The sequence below is a fragment of the Oncorhynchus masou genome, chromosome 30 (assembly GCF_036934945.1).
Source record: "Oncorhynchus masou masou isolate Uvic2021 chromosome 30, UVic_Omas_1.1, whole genome shotgun sequence".
Lineage (NCBI taxonomy): Eukaryota > Metazoa > Chordata > Actinopteri > Salmoniformes > Salmonidae > Oncorhynchus > Oncorhynchus masou.
Window position 1 is genome coordinate 71,488,301 of NC_088241.1, and position 18,840 is coordinate 71,507,140.

General features: G+C 42.4%; 1 protein-coding gene across 1 annotated transcript; it reads left to right on the plus strand.

Moving 5' to 3' along the window:
• Window positions 1-388: 388 nt before the first annotated feature.
• LOC135521703 (xin actin-binding repeat-containing protein 1-like) lies at window positions 389-5,841 on the plus strand (the record flags this gene model as incomplete). The annotated part of the gene is given in 1 exon segment (XM_064947375.1): window positions 389-5,841. A coding segment is annotated over 1 exon segment (5,226 nt), but the record flags the coding sequence as incomplete, so codon positions are not given.
• Between the last annotated feature and the right edge of the window lie 12,999 nt (window positions 5,842-18,840).

Sequence of the window (18,840 nt, forward strand, 5' to 3'; positions counted from 1 at the left end):
GCAGGTAGCCTAGCGGTTAAGGGTCAGTAATCTAAAGGTTGCTGGTTCGAATCCCCTAGGTGAAAGATCTGTCGATGTGGCCTTGAATGTCACTCTGGATAAGAGTGTCTGCTAAATGAGTAAAATGTAGAATGCAACTTGGTTTATGGAAAGCTGTTTGCAACCTGACCAATGGTAATGTATAAATCCCTTCAAGCATGCTGTCCTCTCTGTGCATGGTTTTCTTTGAATTGGTACTTCCCTCAATGGAGACAATGACAACAATATCCCCTTTTGCTTTCCATCTAAGATGGCAGAGGTTAGCCAACAGAGGAAAGATGGTCTTCTTCAACCTGGTTCATCCAGACTTCACCAAGAGGCAGGACCCACTGTGAGAACATCCACCCAACCATCCATCGCCTCTCCCACTCTTCCTTCCAAAGAGGCATTGTCAGCATTGTACCAACAGCGACAGAAAGTTGAGCTGCGGAGGCTCCTGAAGCACACCCACCCGGAGCTGAAGAGCCTGGAAAGCCTAGATGGGGTGGTGGATCAGGAGCTGGCTGAAGTGCTGTGTTTAGAAACCCAGCCGATAGCTGGCGAGACCGGATACGAGGGAGAGGTCCTGTCCAGGCGGTTGATATTTGAGAACTGTGTACAGAGCAATACTGTGGATCCCCACACTTCTAAAATGCACATCGCGGAGGGGGCCGGGAATAGAGTTGGGGCTGGTGTTGGTGTTTGGGGAGACGTGAAGAGAACATCAGCCTTGTTTGAACTGCCATGGTATAACCAGAACCTTCAGGAGGAGAGGGTTAAAGAACCCACAGACCAGGTGGAGAGGACTGATGCTATTCATGGGGAACTTACTGAGTGTGAGGAGGAGGAGATGGTCAGGTTGGACGTCCAGTCTGCTAGGAGGCTGTTTGAGAGCCAGCAAGTCGACACCCTGAGGGCCAAACAGGAGGACGTGACCCTGAACAAGGTTATCGTGTCAGAGGATGAGAGGGGAGCTGTTCAGAAGAGAAAACAAGTGTTTGAGACAAGAAGCAGTAAGACAGATCAGAAAGTGATCAAAAGCCAAATTTGTTTTAAAAATCTTGATGTGAGTTCTCAGTCTGAGGGAGAAGATCTGGGTGTCGGTGTTAATAGTACAGACACTGAGGTTCAGCCACAGCTTGAAGGGTTCTCCACAGTCAAACAAGTCTTTGAGAGAAAGTCCCAGTGTGTTTCAAATGCAGATGTTGAAACTAGTCCAAGAATTCCAAAGTATCCGTGTACTTCTCTGCTTGAAAACCAAGCAATAAATAAAACTGGAACACCATCACATATGCAGGAACCAAAGCCCCAGAACGCTAGTTCACTCCCAGGCGACCTAGCTCCTGACAGAAGGGTCCAGGAGGACATGTTAGAGTTAGTGGCTAACGTAAGGAACAGAGCTCAATTGTTTGAGTCCACTCTGTTCGACCTGATTAACCACCATAACAGAGAGGAGATGGAGATGGTGGCAGAAAACATCAATGAGACATTGAACTCTCTCTATCACTTCAATGCCCTCCACTCCCAAGGATCCATCATCAAGGCTAGCGAGACAGGAAGTGGTCAGAAGGCTAGGTACAGGCTGACCCCCGGTCTGAGACCAGAGATAGAACAGGAAAAGGTGGCTGAGGGCAGGGTTAAGAATTTTATACTCCAGCTGTTACCCCGGGCAACCCTTAAGCCTCAGGTGGTTTACCTGAAGGAGGACGCGAAGAGGAATATGGAGGTTACCATGGTGATGGTACCTTTCCATCAGGTACGTCTGGCTTCAAACCAAGATAAAGAGTTCAGAACAGCTAACGTTGTCCAGCTCATTGAGGACATCCTCAGTCAGGACAGCTCTCTGAGGAAAGGAGTAGTTATACAGGAGGACGGTCAGGGACAGACTGAGGTCACCGTTTACTCCCTGTACAATGATTCTGAAGGAGAGGTGGAGAGGTACTACCCCCCACAGGAACAGAGGACGGAGACCAACGTCCTAGACATTGCTGCAGGCGATGAGATTAAAACTGAGACTGGTGAAGTAAGGAGAGGCGATGTGAAGTCAACCATCAGCTGTCTCTTGGCCACTAGTCAGGACCACTCAGCCCCAGCCACTTACAAACCTGAGGTCAATGTCATGGGGAATGTCAAGTTATTCAGGAGCTGCATTGAAAAGGGAGATCTGGAGTATCTGAAAACCTTGCAGGTCCAGCCAGAGGAGAAGGAACTCCCACTTCGGACTGATGATGTAACAGGTGTCTCCACGGAGCCAAAGATACATCATCAACAACAACAACAACCAGAGGATCAGGTGGAGCAGAATGATTCGGATATAGTCCTTAAGAACATTTTCTTAGTCAACCAGAGCTGTGCCCAACAGAACGAGACTAAGGCAGAGAAGACATCTAAAGCAATAGTACATGACCAGCACACCTCTGTGGAGAAGATAGAGACGTGCTCTGATTCTGTTATAAAGACCTCCACATCCCAGACATCCACAGAGCAGCACCAGGAGGAGGAGAAGGAGGTAGTGAGAGGTAATGTACAGGCAGCGCTCCAATCTCTGGAGAAGACTAGTGGCGTTAATGTCAGCCAAGGAGACTTCAAGGCTGCCATGATCTGCAGGAAATCTCCAAAATCTCAGAAAGGAAGCCATAAGAAGAAGACTAATGTGAGGTATGCTCCCCAACACAGTGAAGTAAAGACTGGGACTCTGACTGAAGCTCAACCAGCCCCTTCAGTAGTGATGAGTGAAGGACAAGCCATCTCTGTGAAGAGCAGTGACATTGTAGTAGATGTCCAGCAGACCTCTGTGCAGAAGGAAGAGACAAGCTGTAATTCTGTTATAAAGATCTCCACAACCCTCTCCTCTATCACCTCAGAACATGAACCTACACCCTGCCGCCTCAAGACCGAAGAGGCTAGCTGTGCTGCTACGTCTTCTGAAGAACTACAAAATGCAGAAGCCTTGAGTGTGGAGGTCCAAGAGGGCACTGAGGTGGTCCAGAGAGGACACTTAAAAGCTGCCATGAAGTCTTTACAGAGTGCTACAACAGAGGAGGAGGAAGAGGAGAAGGAGGAGGTACTGAGAGGCAATCTACAGGCAGCGCTTCATTCTTTAGAGAAGACTAGCGGCGTTAACGTCAGCCAAGGAGACTTCAAGGCTGCCATGATATACAGGAACTCTGGGAAATCTACATTTCAAAGCCAAAAGAAGAAACCTGATATGAGGAATGTTCCAAAACACAGTGAAATAAAGACTGGATTTATGACTGAAGCTCAACCATTCTCTTCAGTAGCGATGAGTGAAGAAGAACAGGTGGCCACCAAGGAGCTGAGAGTAGCAACTGCAAAACCCCCCAGCCCAGACCAAACCACAAATAAACTAGCTACAGCCTCCACTTTGAAACATGAATCTCAGACTGGCTCTCAATCTCTAGCTCCCTCAAAGAAAAAGAAAAGACCTGTTGGCCCAAAACCTGGTCTTCTGCCGAAACCAGCGGTTCCTCCAAAACCAGGTCTTCTGCCGAAACCAGCTGTTCCTCTTAAACCAGGTCAGATGACAGGAAGCACAGCTAGTCAGTCAACAGAGACAGAGGTACATATCAGTGACAGCCACACCATTTCTATAAGAACTACTAGTAGTATTTCTAGTATTGCTAGTACTAACAGTAATCAACCGAAAGAGTCAACCAAAAGTCAAACAAAAGAGTCAACCAAAACTCAATCAAAAGATTCAACCAAATCAAAGGAATCAAAGAAATCAACTAAAAGTCTATCAAAAGAAGAGCAACCTCCCCAAACATTCACTATCAAACCAAAGTCCTACGCAGATGCCCTTTGCAGAGGCTTACAACAGACAGATAGTGTTCCAGAGGCACAACAGAGTAGGTACGTATCTGAGAGGCCAGCTGGGAGCTCAGTAGGAACAGCTGATACTGGGGCTGCCGAGGCCACCCAACACACTGGTGATGCAACCCAACTCAATGAGGAAAGGACATTAAACCAGGAAGGTCAAGGGTCTGAGCTCATCCCTCAGAGACAGACTAGTTTTAACTCGGTTCCAGTGGAGGAGAGCAACACTAAGTCACCACAGGAAAGGACTCCTACAGAGCAGAGCCAGGTACCCCAGGGGGCCCTAAAGGACAAAGCGAAGGTCAATACGGACTTCATAGGGTTTCAAGCAGCACTTCAGAACTTTGGAGGGAAGAGTAAAGCCCCTGTGAAACCTAAACAAGTGAAGATGACCCAGAGTGAAGAGAACCAGAAACACACCTCTCTCACAGTTACACGCACTGCTGTGGAACAGCAAGCCAGTGACCCTTCTCAGCCTCAACCATGCAGTAAACCAGAGAACAACATCCAGAAAGAAGAGAAGGAAAACACAGTGGTAATGAGGGAGAAGAAAGCGGAGATGAAAGCAGAGACAGAGGATGAGCGTGGCCAGAGGCTGTCGGTCCACATGGATAAGATCATGAGGGGTAACGTGACCATGGCCATGGAGATCTTTGACAACCTGAGGAAGCAGGAGGAGCTGAAAGAGATCTTGACCTGGGTGGAGGAGGTGGAGGAAGACACCAGCCAGGTGGACGTCAGGGCCCTCAGGAACATCTTTGAGAATATACCTGACTGGGTCGTTGCCCCAAGAGGCAAGAGACAACATAAACAACAACAACAGACCAAGATGGAACAGAAGATCTCAGAAGTGAAGAGATCAGAGACGCTGAAAGATTATACTGAGACCTCAATGTCCTCCATGGCTCTTGTGTTTGGAAATCTGGAGAGAGCAAGTGAGGAGATCATGAACCTGAAGGAGCAGACTTTAGCCAGACTGATGGACATAGAAGTGGCCATTAAGAAGGCTTTGTACTCTGTGTCCACTCTTAAGTCAGACTCTGATATCGCTGTTCTATCTGGCCTGTTTAAGGAGTCCCTAAAGGGGACAGCAGCCCAGGAGTCCCTAAAGGGGGAAGCAGCCCAGACCCAAGGCTCCACTAGCAACATCAGCACTATCAGTACCGGCTCCAGCAGCAGAGCTAAGACGGCCCAGGGAAAGGACAGCCCTACCACTAAGACACAAAGAGACCCAGGTCTGCCAGCTGATGAGGGACCTGTCATTAAGTCCCAGAGCAGTCCTCCATCCTCCTTCATCTCCATCCAGTCTGCAACCAAGCAGGAGTCAGAAGACAGACAACAGGAGTCTGCAGACAGACAGAAGAGTTCTGCAGCCAGACAACAGGAGTCTGCAGCCAAGCAGGAGTCAGAAGACAGACAACAGGAGTCTGCAGACAGACAACAGGAGTCTGCAGACAGACAGAAGGGTTCTGCAGCCAGACAAAAGTCCTCCCTGCAGCCTCCACTGTGCTCAGCCTGTCAGCTCAGCCTGAAATGTCGCCCTTCTGGTAGCCCTTGTAGCAGAAGCCCACTCAATCAGAAACATCAGGTCAGCGTACTCGAAGTGAAGATAGCCCCAGAGTGGAGTGAGGTCGTTGACACTAAGACAGTTAGGGAGAACTAGGAGAAGACAGATCAGTTTGGCAAAAAGGTCTACTCCACCAAGACATTCACTGTGGTGATTCAGCAGACACCAGCACCTCTCCCAGGGGTTCGGTAGTGACCACCAGTCCAACCAGGTATTGGGTAGGTCAAGGTCATCTTGCCTATCAACAAACCGTCACCGCCTTTTTAAAAATGGTGCTTGCAACGGCAAGGGCAGTGGGTTCGATTCCCGCTGGGGCCACCCATACACAAATGTATCTACTCAAGTCGCTTTGGCTAAAATGGCATATCTTATAAACTGTTTGAATGAATGAGAAAAGACACTTCAGGTTAAAAAAATTAAATAAAAAAAATGACAGTCAGGAAGACAAGAATTTTTAAAATGTGTGATTTCATGAAACATTTGTTTGGATAGAATTGTAATAAAATGCTGTTTGTATATCTTCTTGTTCAGCTGCCTATTATCTGTCCTGCTTATCAACAACAACACACACCTCGCCCCTCTCCCTGAGGAGTTGTTCTTGCCAAAGCTACAACTGCAATAAGAGTCAGAACTCTGTCTTTCCTCTTTCCAAACATAACAATAACACAAGATTAAATTCAGAGGCCATTCATTGTTTTCAGTCATAAAACATGAGATGAAATTCAGAGGACATTCATTGTTTTCAGTCATTAAACATGAGATGAAATTCAGAGGACATTCATTGTTTTCAGTCATTTAACATTTTGTCCCATTCCACCTGACAGAGCTGATGTAACTGAGTCAGGTTTGTAGGCCTCCTTGCTCTCACACACTTTTTTAGTTCTGCCCACACATTTTCTATAGGATTGAGGTCAGGGCTTTGTGATGGCCAAGTCAATACCTTGACTTTGTTGTCCTTAAACCATTTTGCCACAACTTTGGAAGTGTGCTTGGGGTCATTGTCCATTTGGAAGACCCATTTGCGACCAAGCTTTAACTTCCTGACTGATGTCTTGAGATGTTGCTTCAATATATCCACCTAATTGTCTCTCCTCATGATGCCATCTGTTTTGTGAAGTGCACCAGTCCCTCCTGCAACAAAGATCCCCCACAACATGATGCTGCCATCCCCGTGCTTCATGGTTGGGATGGTGCTCTTCGGCTTGCAAGCCTCCCCTTTTTTCCTCCAAACATAACAATGGTCATTATGGCCAAACAGTTCTATTTTTGTTTCATCAGACCAGAGGACATTTCTCCAAAGAGTCTGAACTTTGTCCCCATGTGCAGTTGCAAACCGTAGTCTGTTTTTTTTATGGCGGTTTTGTAACAGTGGCTTCTTCCTTGCTGAGCGGCCTTTCAGGTTATGTCGATATAGGACCTGTTTAACTGTGGATATAGATACTTTCGCATTTGTTTCCTCCATCTTCACAAGGTCCTTTGCTGTTGTTCTGGGATTAATTTGACCTTTTCGCACCAAAGTACGTTCATTTCTAGGACACAAAATGTGTCTCCTTCCTGAGCGGTATGACGGCTGCGTGGTCCCATGGTGTTTATACTTGCGTACTGTTGTTTGTACAGATGAACATGATACCTTCAGGTGTTTGGAAATTGCTCCCAAGGATTACCCAGACTTTTGGAGGTATACCATTTTTTCTTCTGAGGTCTTGGCTGATTTCTTTTGATTTTCCCATCATGTCAAGCAAATAAGCAATGAGTTTGAAGGTAGGCTGTGAAGTACATCCACAGTTACACCTCCAATTGACTCAAATGATGTCAATTAGCCTATCAGAAGCTTCTAAATCCATGACATCATTTTTGGGAATTTTCCAAGCTTTTTAAAGGCACAGTCTACTACTCTACGTGTATGTAAACTTCTGACCCACTGGAATTGTGATTGAAATAATCTGTCTGTAAACAATTTTCGGAAAAATTACTTGTGTCATGCACAAAGTAGATGTCCTAACTGACTTGCCAAAACTATAGTTTGTTAACAAGATATTTGCGTAGTGGTTGAAAAGGGAGTTTTAATGACTCCAACCCAAGTGTATGTAAACTTCCGACTTCAACTGTATCTAGGGTTGCAAAACTTAATACACTGTACTCCCTGTCCCACCATCTCTAAACAGGACATGTGTTTAACCTGCCTGAAACCAGTTCATGGAGAAAATCAGAAAAATGCATATTTCACAACAAGAGTTTCTGCTGTATGCACTCAGAAAAAGCGAGAGACAATGAGATCTGCTCAACAGTGTTAACCAATCAAACCTATCCATCACCAAATCCTTGATGAATGGAAATTCACACAGTCACTTGTCAAGTGGGAATCAAACTCTTATTAAAATGATGTTTCCCGTAAAACTTTGAACGAAGAGTCTCAAATAGCCGCCTGGCCCTTTTAATAGCTGGTCAACAGGACACATTTCAGCAAATTAACGCCTGTTTCAAATAAATGCCTGATCTAAAAAAAAATGTTAACGGGGCTACCATGAATTCCCATGAATTATTTATGAGGTTTAATGTTTGATTTGTTACATTAAGTAATTTTGGAATTGAATCTGAATAAATATGTTTGTCATACGTTTTTATCGTCACAGCGAAACCGCTAGTCATTGGCTGCTAACAGCTGAGAACTACTACCTAACTGGCAAGTACAAAAACAGTCAACAACTTCGGGAGTACAGACCCCCAGAATATGACCGGTGAAGGTAGGAACTGCAGGAAATATAGAGGCTACTAAGACAAAAGAAACGTGACACAAACCTTTGTTTCAGTCAACCTATTTAATTCAGATGAATTACATGACTCGTGAAAAAAGTCACATCCGGGCTGATGGAAACATGAAAAGGCTGGTACAATGTTATAATTGCCGACAGACAATTTGTTTGTTCAACATCTTTTTGTGTCTGTAACATTAATTACGTGACAAATTGGGATGGAAATGTATTTATGAGCAAATATTGACATAATAACCATAATACAGAAGTCAATGTGGAGTTTATGAGATTAGATTATTAGATGAAATAAATGATGATGTACTTCACAGGGTGGTGAAAGTGCACGGTGATGAGCTTGATGCTCCTTTCCAATAAATATTCAGGGTCTTAGTCTGGTGACATGATGATCGATGCTTGGCTGCAGTTTGACAAATACAAATAATATTGCTCTTATCCATAATAATCTCAACGTAGGTTGCCTATCTGCACTGTATGTGTGAGCTGTTGGCTAGAGTGCAGGCAGCAGACCAGACTGGGCACATTTTGCTACATAAATGCTAAAGTTTTTGTGACAAATTGTTAGAGGAATTCTAAATTCCTATATGTTTTGTAGCCAAAACCAAATTCACACTATCTATTTCATAATAATTTGTAGGATTATCATTTGCATGAAATAGCAAGAGACCAGTCTTAAAAACAAGTTCAGCATTTATTCTTGATGAGTACTGCCCCAAAATACAAAGAACATTACATTTTAAAGAGAAGATAAAAATGACGTCATCAGTTCTCACACTTTCTCCGATCCACACAATAGCGCAGTGTCTTCAGGTCTGGAGATTGTCTCCTACTCCCCTCATAAAGCAAACATTCCAATCTGTCTAAAAGATATACTCTTCTCCACTAATGGAACATCAAAGAACATTCTTATCTGTCTAAAGAGATAGACCCTCCTTCTCCCTTAAACCCGCAAGGTACAGACAATTCATTCGTTTACCTACATTTTCAGTCCTAGTTTAACCAAAAACCCATACATTTCATACCACAACATAATAGTATTAAAATTAATGGTTTTAATTTAAATGTATACATAATTAATCATTTCAACTATAATTTCCTCCAACACAAATCCATAAGTACAGTTAAAAATGCAATGGAAACCCATTTAACTTGTATTTTTCATTCGGTACCTGGGAATTCAACAACAAAAGGTATTTTCATATGCACTACATCATCACGCACAGTCTTTTATCTGCAAAAATTCAGTTTGATGAAAATGTGCATATTGTTTTATGCAGACATTAGAATATTTGCATTAAAATCTGTCTCCAATGGAAGCCTAGCTACAGTGTGTCAATGACAACACAGAGCAGGAAATGAAGACATTTATTACAATACTGGACATGAATGCTGGAATTAAACAATTAACTACGCAAATCAGCAAAAGATGTATCCATTAACCTCTTACATCTATGGGGCTGTCTGTGTGTTTTTGCAGGAGCAGCTATGCTCCACTGTAGATATTTTGTCACAAAAAGATGTATTCCATATAATTGATAGCTTTCAGCAGGAAAAACTATGACAAGGGTTTGGCCAAAACCACACAAGATATTCTCTGGCTGCAGAACGTGAGCAATCAGGCAAGATGAGGTGGCATCCAGGAAATGGACCAACGTTTTATAGAGTCTCCTTGATGGCTGTGAGTTTAGTGACCACATGACACGTGCATTAATAAAGTGTTTTTATCACATTGTTCATTTCATTAAAGTAATGTAGTAACTTTATAGAAGCAATTACAGACAAATATTATGAATGATTACTGAGAGACAAACGGATGATCCCAAACAGGATTCTCATTTCATGTTTTTTCCATTTCAGCAAAATTACTGTGATTTCACCTTTTTTTCTAGAGAAAATAAAAACTTATTGGTCATGTACACAGTGTTGCAGATGTTATCGCAGGTGCAATTAAATACAGTCTACAGTAGATCCAACAGTCTACAGTAGCTCCAACAGCCTGCTCCAACAGTCTACTGTAGCCCCATCAGTCTATTGTAGCTCCAACAGTCTACAGTAGCTCCAACAGCCCACTCCAACAGTCTGAAAATCTCCAACAGTCTACTCCAAAAATGTCTACTTATTTTCTTATCAGTCTGCTCCAACAGTCTACTGTAGCTCAAATAGTCTGCTTCAACAGTCTACTGTAGCTTCAAGTCTGCTCCAACAGTCTACTATGGCTTCAACAGTCTACTGTAGCTCAAAAAGTCTACTGTAGCTCCAACAGTCTACTCCAACAGTCTACTCCAAAAGTCTACTGTAGCTCCAACATTCTGCACCAACAGTCTACTGTAGCTCCAACAGTCTACTCCAAAAGTCTACTGTAGCTCCAACATTCTGCTTCAACAGTCTACTGTAGCTCCAACAGTCTACTGTACCTCCAACAGTCTGTTCACCAAAAGTCTACTGTAGCTCCAACATTCTGCTCCAACAGTCTACTGTAGCTCCAACAGTCTAATGTAGCTCAAATAATCTACTGTAGCTCCAACAATCTACTGTAGCTAAAACAGTCTACTGCAGATCCAACAGTCTAATTTAGCTCCAACAGTCTAATTTAGCTCCAACAGTCTGCTCCAAAAGTCTAATTTAGCTCCAACAGTCTGCTCCAAAAGTCTAATTTAGCTCCAACAATCTGCTAAAAAAGTCTAATTTAGCTCCAACAGTCTACTCCAAAAGTCTAATTTAGCTCCAACAGTCTGCTCCAAAAGTATAATTTAGCTCCAACAGTCTAATGTAGCTCCAACAGTCTAATGTAGCTCAAATAGTCTACTGTAGCTCCAACAGTCTACTGTAGCTAAAACAGTCTACTGTAGATCCAACAGTCTACTGTAGCTCCAACAGTCTGCTCCAAAAGTCTAATTTAGCTCCAACAGTCTGCTCCAAAAGTCTAATTTAGCTCCAACAGTCTGCTCCAAAAGTCTAATTTAGCTCCAACAGTCTACTCCAAAAGTCTAATTTAGCTCCAACAGTCTGCTCCAAAAGTCTAATCGAGCTCCAACAGTCTGCTCCAAAAGTCTAATTTAGCTCCAACAGTCTGCTCCAAAGTCTACTGTATAATTTAGCTCCAACAGTCTAATGTAGCTCCAACAGTCTAATGTAGCTCAAATAGTCTACTGTAGCTCCAACAGTCTACTGTGCTAAAACAGTCTACCGTAGATCCAACAGTCTGAATTTAGCTCCAACAGTCTGCTCCAAAAGTCTAATTTAGCTCCAACAGTCTACTCCAAAAGTCTAATTTAGCTCCAACAGTCTGCTCCAAAAGTCTAATTTAGCTCCAACAGTCTACTCCAAAAGTCTAATTTAGCTCCAACAGTCTGCTCCAAAAGTCTAATTTAGCTCCAACCGTCTACTCCAACAGTCTAATTTAGCTCCAACAGTCTAATCTAGGTCCAACAGTCTACTCCAAAACAGTCTAATTTAGCTCCAACAGTCTGCTCCAAAAGTCTAATTTAGCTCCAACAGTCTAATTTAGCTCCAACAGTCTGCTCCAAAAGTCTAATCTAGCTCCAACAGTCTGCTCCAAAAGTCTAATTTAGCTCCAACAGTCTGCTCCAAAAGTCTAATTTAGCTCCAACAGTCTACTCCAACAGTCTAATTTAGCTCCAACAGTCTGCTCCAAAAGTCTAAGTTAGCTCCAACAGTCTGTTCCAAAAGTCTAATTTAGCTCCAACAGTCTACTCCAACAGTCTAATTTAGCTCCAACAGTCTAATTTAGCTCCAACAGTCTGCTCCAAAAGTCTAATCTAGCTCCAACAGTCTGCTCCAAAAGTCTAATTTAGCTCCAACAGTCTGCTCCAAAAGTCTAATTTAGCTCCAAAAGTCTACTCCAACAGTCTAATTTAGCTCCAACAGTCTAATTTAGCTCCAACAGTCTGCTCCAAAAGTCTAATTTAGCTCCAACAGTCTACTCCAACAGTCTAATTTAGCTCCAGCAGTCTAATTTAGCTCCAAAGTGTAATTTAGCTCCAACAGTCTAATTTAGCTCCAACAATCTAATCTAACAGTCTAATTTAGTCTCTCCAACAGTCTAATTTAGCTCCAACAGTCTGCTCCAAAAGTCTAATGTAGCTCCAACAGTCTGCTCCAAAAGTCTAATTTAGCTCCAACAGTCTAATTTAGCTCCAAAAGTCTAATTTAGCTCCAACAGTCTGCTCCAACAGTCTAATTTAGCTCCAACAGTCTGCTCCAAAAGTCTAATTTAGCTCCAACAGTCTGCTCCAAAAGTCTAATATAGCTCCAACAGTCTGCTCCAAAAGTCTAATTTAGCTCCAACAGTCTGCTCCAAAAGTCTAATTTAGCTCCAACAGTCTACTCCAAAAGTCTAATTTAGCTCCAACAGTCTGCTCCAAAAGTCTAATTTAGCTCCAACAGTCTACTTCAACAGTCTAATTTAGCTCCAACAGTCTAATCTAGGTCCAACAGTCTACTCCAAAAGTCTAATTTAGCTCCAACACTCTGCTCCAAAAGCCTAATTTAGCTCCAACAGTCTAATTTAGCTCCAACAGTCTGCTCCAAAAGTCTAATCTAGCTCCAACAGTCTGCTCCAAAAGTCTAATTTAGCTCCAACAGTCTGCTCCAAAAGTCTAATTTAGCTCCAACAGTCTACTCCAACAGTCTAATTTAGCTCCAACAGTCTGCTCCAAAAGTCTAAGTTAGCTCCAACAGTCTGTTCCAAAAGTCTAATTTAGCTCCAACAGTCTACTCCAACAGTCTAATTTAGCTCCAACAGTCTAATTTAGCTCCAACAGTCTGCTCCAAAAGTCTAATCTAGCTCCAACAGTCTGCTCCAAAAGTCTAATTTAGCTCCAACAGTCTGCTCCAAAAGTCTAATTTAGCTCCAAAAGTCTACTCCAACAGTCTAATTTAGCTCCAACAGTCTAATTTAGCTCCAACAGTCTGCTCCAAAAGTCTAATTTAGATCCAACAGTCTACTCCAACAGTCTAATTTAGCTCCAGCAGTCTAATTTAGCTCCAAAGGTGTAATTTAGCTCCAACAGTCTAATTTAGCTCCAACAATCTACTCTAACAGTCTAATTTAGCTCCAACAGTCTAATTTAGCTCCAACAGTCTGCTCCAAAAGTCTACTGTAGCTCCAACAGTCTGCTCCGAATTCTAATTTAGCTCCAACAGTCTAATTTAGCTCCAAAAGTCTAATTTAGCTCCAGCAGTCTGCTCCAACAGTCTAATCTAGCTCCAACAGTCTGCTCCAAAAGCCTAATTTAGCTCCAACAGTCTGCTCCAAAAGTCTAATATAGCTCCAACAGTCTGCTCCAAAGTCTAATCTAGCTCCAACAGTCTGCTCCAAAGTCTAATCTAGCTCCAACAGTCTGCTCCAAAAGTCTAATCTAGCTCCAACAGTCTGCTCCAACAGTCTAATTTAGCTCCAACAGTCTGCTCCAAAAGTCTAATTTAGATCCAACAGTCTGCTCCAAAAGTCTAATCGAGCTCCAACAGTCTGCTCCAAAGTCTAATTTAGCTCCAACAGTCTGCTCCAAAAGTATAATTTAGCTCCAACAGTCTAATGTAGCTCCAACAGTCTAATGTAGCTCAAATAGTCTACTGTAGCTCCAACAGTCTACTGTGGCTAAAACAGTCTACCGTAGATCCAACAGTCGAATTTAGCTCCAACAGTCTACTCCAAAAGTCTAATTTAGCTCCAACAGTCTGCTCCAAAAGTCTAATTTAGCTCCAACAGTCTACTCCAAAAGTCTAATTTAGCTCCAACAGTCTACTCCAAAAGTCTAATTTAGCTCCAACAGTCTGCTCCAAAAGTCTAATTTAGCTCCAACCATCTACTCCAACAGTCTAATTTAGCTCCAACAGTCTAATCTAGGTCCAACAGTCTACTCCAAAAGTCTAATTTAACTCCAACAGTCTGCTCCAAAAGTCTAATTTAGCTCCAACAGTCTAATTTAGCTCCAACAGTCTGCTCCAAAAGTCTAATCTAGCTCCAACAGTCTGCTCCAAAAGTCTAATTTAGCTCCAACAGTCTGCTCCAAAAGTCTAATTTAGCTCCAACAGTCTACTCCAACAGTCTAATTTAGCTCCAACAGTCTAATTTAGCTCCAACAGTCTGCTCCAAAGTCTAAGTTAGCTCCAACAGTCTGTTCCAAAAGTCTAATTTAGCTCCAACAGTCTACTCCAACAGTCTAATTTAGCTCCAACAGTCTAATTTAGCTCCAACAGTCTGCTCCAAAAGTCTAATCTAGCTCCAACAGTCTGCTCCAAAAGTCTAATATAGCTCCAACAGTCTGCTCCAAAGTCTAATTTAGCTCCAACAGTCTACTCCAACAGTCTAATTTAGCTCCAACAGTCTAATTTAGCTCCAACAGTCTGCTCCAAAAGTCTAATCTAGCTCCAACAGTCTGCTCCAAAAGTCTAATTTAGCTCCAACAGTCTGCTCCAAAAGTCTAATTTAGCTCCAAAAGTCTACTCCAACAGTCTAATTTAGCTCCAACAGTCTAATTTAGCTCCAACAATCTACTCCAACAGTCTAATTTAGCTCCAACAGTCTAATTTAGCTCCAACAGTCTGCTCAAAAGTCTACTGTAGCTCCAACAGTCTGCTCCAAATTCTAATTTAGCTCCAACAGTCTAATTTAGCTCCAAAAGTCTGCTCCAACAGTCTAATCTAGCTCCAACAGTCTGCTCCAAAAGCCTAATTTAGCTCCAACAGTCTGCTCCAACAGTCTAATTTAGCTCCAACAGTCTGCTCCAAATTCTAATTTAGCTCCAACAGTCTAATTTAGCTCCAGCAGTCTGCTCCAACAGTCTAATCTAGCTCCAACAGTCTGCTCCAAAAGCCTAATTTAGCTCCAACAGTCTGCTCCAAAAGTCTAATCTAGCTCCAACAGTCTGCTCCAAAAGTCTAATCTAGCTCCAACAGTCTGCTCCAAAAGTCTAATCTAGCTCCAACAGTCTGCTCCAAAAGTCTAATCTAGCTCCAACAGTCTGCTCCAACAGTCTAATTTAGCTCCAAAAGTCTGCTCCAAAAGTCTAATTTAGATCCAACAGTCTGCTCCAAAAGTCTAATTTAGCTCCAAAAGTCTAATGTAGCTCCAACAGTCTAATGTAGCTCAAATAGTCTACTGTAGCTCCAACAGTCTACTGTGGCTAAAACAGTCTACCGTAGATCCAACAGTCGAATTTAGCTCCAACAGTCTGCTCCAAAAGTCTAATTTAGCTCCAACAGTCTACTCCAAAAGTCTAATTTAGCTCCAACAGTCTGCTCCAAAAGTCTAATTTAGCTCCAACAGTCTGCTCCAAAAGTCTAATTTAGCTCCAACAGTCTACTCCAAAAGTCTAATTTAGCTCCAACAGTCTGCTCCAAAAGTCTAATCTAGCTCCAACAGTCTGCTCCAAAAGTCTAATTTAGCTCCAACAGTCTGCTCCAAAAGTCTAATTTAGCTCCAACAGTCTACTCCAACAGTCTAATTTAGCTCCAACAGTCTAATTTAGCTCCAACAGTCTGCTCCAAAAGTCTAAGTTAGCTCCAACAGTCTGTTCCAAAAGTCTAATTTAGCTCCAACAGTCTACTCCAACAGTCTAATTTAGCTCCAACAGTCTAATTTAGCTCCAACAGTCTGCTCCAAAAGTCTAATCTAGCTCCAACAGTCTGCTCCAAAAGTCTAATATAGCTCCAACAGTCTGCTCCAAAAGTCTAATTTAGCTCCAACAGTCTACTCCAACAGTCTAATTTAGCTCCAACAGTCTAATTTAGCTCCAACAGTCTGCTCCAAAAGTCTAATCTAGCTCCAACAGTCTGCTCCAAAAGTCTAATTTAGCTCCAACAGTCTGCTCCAAAAGTCTAATTTAGCTCCAAAAGTCTACTCCAACAGTCTAATTTAGCTCCAACAGTCTAATTTAGCTCCAACAGTCTGCTCCAAAAGTCTAATTTAGATCCAACAGTCTACTCCAACAGTCTAATTTAGCTCCAGCAGTCTAATTTAGCTCCAAAGGTGTAATTTAGCTCCAACAGTCTAATTTAGCTCCAACAATCTACTCCAACAGTCTAATTTAGCTCCAACAGTCTAATTTAGCTCCAACAGTCTGCTCCAAAAGTCTACTGTAGCTCCAACAGTCTGCTCCAAATTCTAATTTAGCTCCAACAGTCTAATTTAGCTCCAAAAGTCTGCTCCAACAGTCTAATCTAGCTCAAACAGTCTGCTCCAAAAGCCTAATTTAGCTCCAACAGTCTGCTCCAAAAGTCTACTGTAGCTCCAACAGTCTGCTCCAAATTCTAATTTAGCTCCAACAGTCTAATTTAGCTCCAGCAGTCTGCTCCAACAGTCTAATCTAGCTCCAACAGTCTGCTCCAAAAGCCTAATTTAGCTCCAACAGTCTGCTCCAAAAGTCTAATCTAGCTCCAACAGTCTGCTCCAAAGTCTAATCTAGCTCCAACAGTCTGCTCCAAAGTCTAATCTAGCTCCAACAGTCTGCTCCAAAAGTCTAATCTAGCTCCAACAGTCTGCTCCAACAGTCTAATTTAGCTCCAAAAGTCTGCTCCAAAAGTCTAATTTAGATCCAACAGTCTGCTCCAAAAGTCTAATTTAGCTCCAAAAGTCTAATGTAGCTCCAACAGTCTAATGTAGCTCAAATAGTCTACTGTAGCTCCAACAGTCTACTGTGGCTAAAACAGTCTACCGTAGATCCAACAGTCGAATTTAGCTCCAACAGTCTGCTCCAAAAGTCTAATTTAGCTCCAACAGTCTACTCCAAAAGTCTAATTTAGCTCCAACAGTCTGCTCCAAAGGTCTAATTTAGCTCCAACAGTCTGCTCCAAAAGTCTAATTTAGCTCCAACAGTCTACTCCAAAAGTCTAATTTAGCTCAAACAGTCTACTCCAAAAGTCTAATTTAGCTCCAACAGTCTGCTCCAAAAGTCTAATTTAGCTCCAACCGTCTACTCCAACAGTCTAATTTAGCTCCAACAGTCTAATCTAGGTTCAACAGTCTACTCCAAAAGTCTAATTTAGCTCCAACAGTCTGCTCCAAAAGTCTAATTTAGCTCCAACAGTCTAATTTAGCTCCAACAGTCTGCTCCAAAAGTCTAATCTAGCTCCAACAGTCTGCTCCAAAAGTCTAATTTAGCTCCAACAGTCTGCTCCAAAAGTCTAATTTAGCTCCAACAGTCTACTCCAACAGTCTAATTTAGCTCCAACAGTCTAATTTAGCTCCAACAGTCTGCTCCAAAAGTCTAATTTAGCTCCAACAGTCTGTTCCAAAAGTCTAATTTAGCTCCAACAGTCTACTCCAACAGTCTAATTTAGCTCCAACAGTCTAATTTAGCTCCAACAGTCTGCTCCAAAAGTCTAATCTAGCTCCAACAGTCTGCTCCAAAAGTCTAATATAGCTCCAACAGTCTGCTCCAAAAGTCTAATTTAGCTCCAACAGTCTACTCCAACAGTCTAATTTAGCTCCAACAGTCTAATTTAGCTCCAACAGTCTGCTCCAAAAGTCTAATCTAGCTCCAACAGTCTGCTCCAAAAGTCTAATTTAGCTCCAAAAGTCTACTCCAACAGTCTAATTTAGCTCCAACAGTCTAATTTAGCTCCAACAGTCTGCTCCAAAAGTCTAATTTAGATCCAACAGTCTACTCCAACAGTCTAATTTAGCTCCAGCAGTCTAATTTAGCTCCAAAGGTGTAATTTAGCTCCAACAGTCTAATTTAGCTCCAACAATATACTCCAACAGTCTAATTTAGCTCCAACAGTCTAATTTAGCTCCAACAGTCTGCTCCAAAAGTCTACTGTAGCTCCAACAGTCTGCTCCAAATTCTAATTTAGCTCCAACAGTCTAATTTAGCTCCAAAAGTCTAATTTAGCTCCAGCAGTCTGCTCCAACAGTCTAATCTAGCTCCAACAGTCTGCTCCAAAAGCCTAATTTAGCTCCAACAGTCTGCTCCAAAAGTCTAATATAGCTCCAACAGTCTGCTCCAAAAGTCTAATCTAGCTCCAACAGTCTGCTCCAAAAGTCTAATCTAGCTCCAACAGTCTGCTCCAAAAGTCTAATCTAGCTCCAACAGTCTGCTCCAACAGTCTAATTTAGCTCCAACAGTCTGCTCCAAAAGTCTAATTTAGATCCAACAGTCTGCTCCAAAAGTCTAATCGAGCTCCAACAGTCTGCTCCAAAAGTCTAATTTAGCTCCAACAGTCTGCTCCAAAAGTATAATTTAGCTCCAACAGTCTAATGTAGCTCCAACAGTCTAATGTAGCTCAAATAGTCTACTGTAGCTCCAACAGTCTACTGTGGCTAAAACAGTCTACCGTAGATCCAACAGTCGAATTTAGCTCCAACAGTCTACTCCAAAAGTCTAATTTAGCTCCAACAGTCTGCTCCAAAAGTCTAATTTAGCTCCAACAGTCTGCTCCAAAAGTCTAATTTAGCTCCAACAGTCTACTCCAAAAGTCTAATTTAGCTCCAACAGTCTACTCCAAAAGTCTAATTTAGCTCCAACAGTCTGCTCCAAAAGTCTAATTTAGCTCCAACAGTCTACTTCAACAGTCTAATTTAGCTCCAACAGTCTAATCTAGGTCCAACAGTCTACTCCAAAAGTCTAATTTAGCTCCAACACTCTGCTCCAAAAGCCTAATTTAGCTCCAACAGTCTAATTT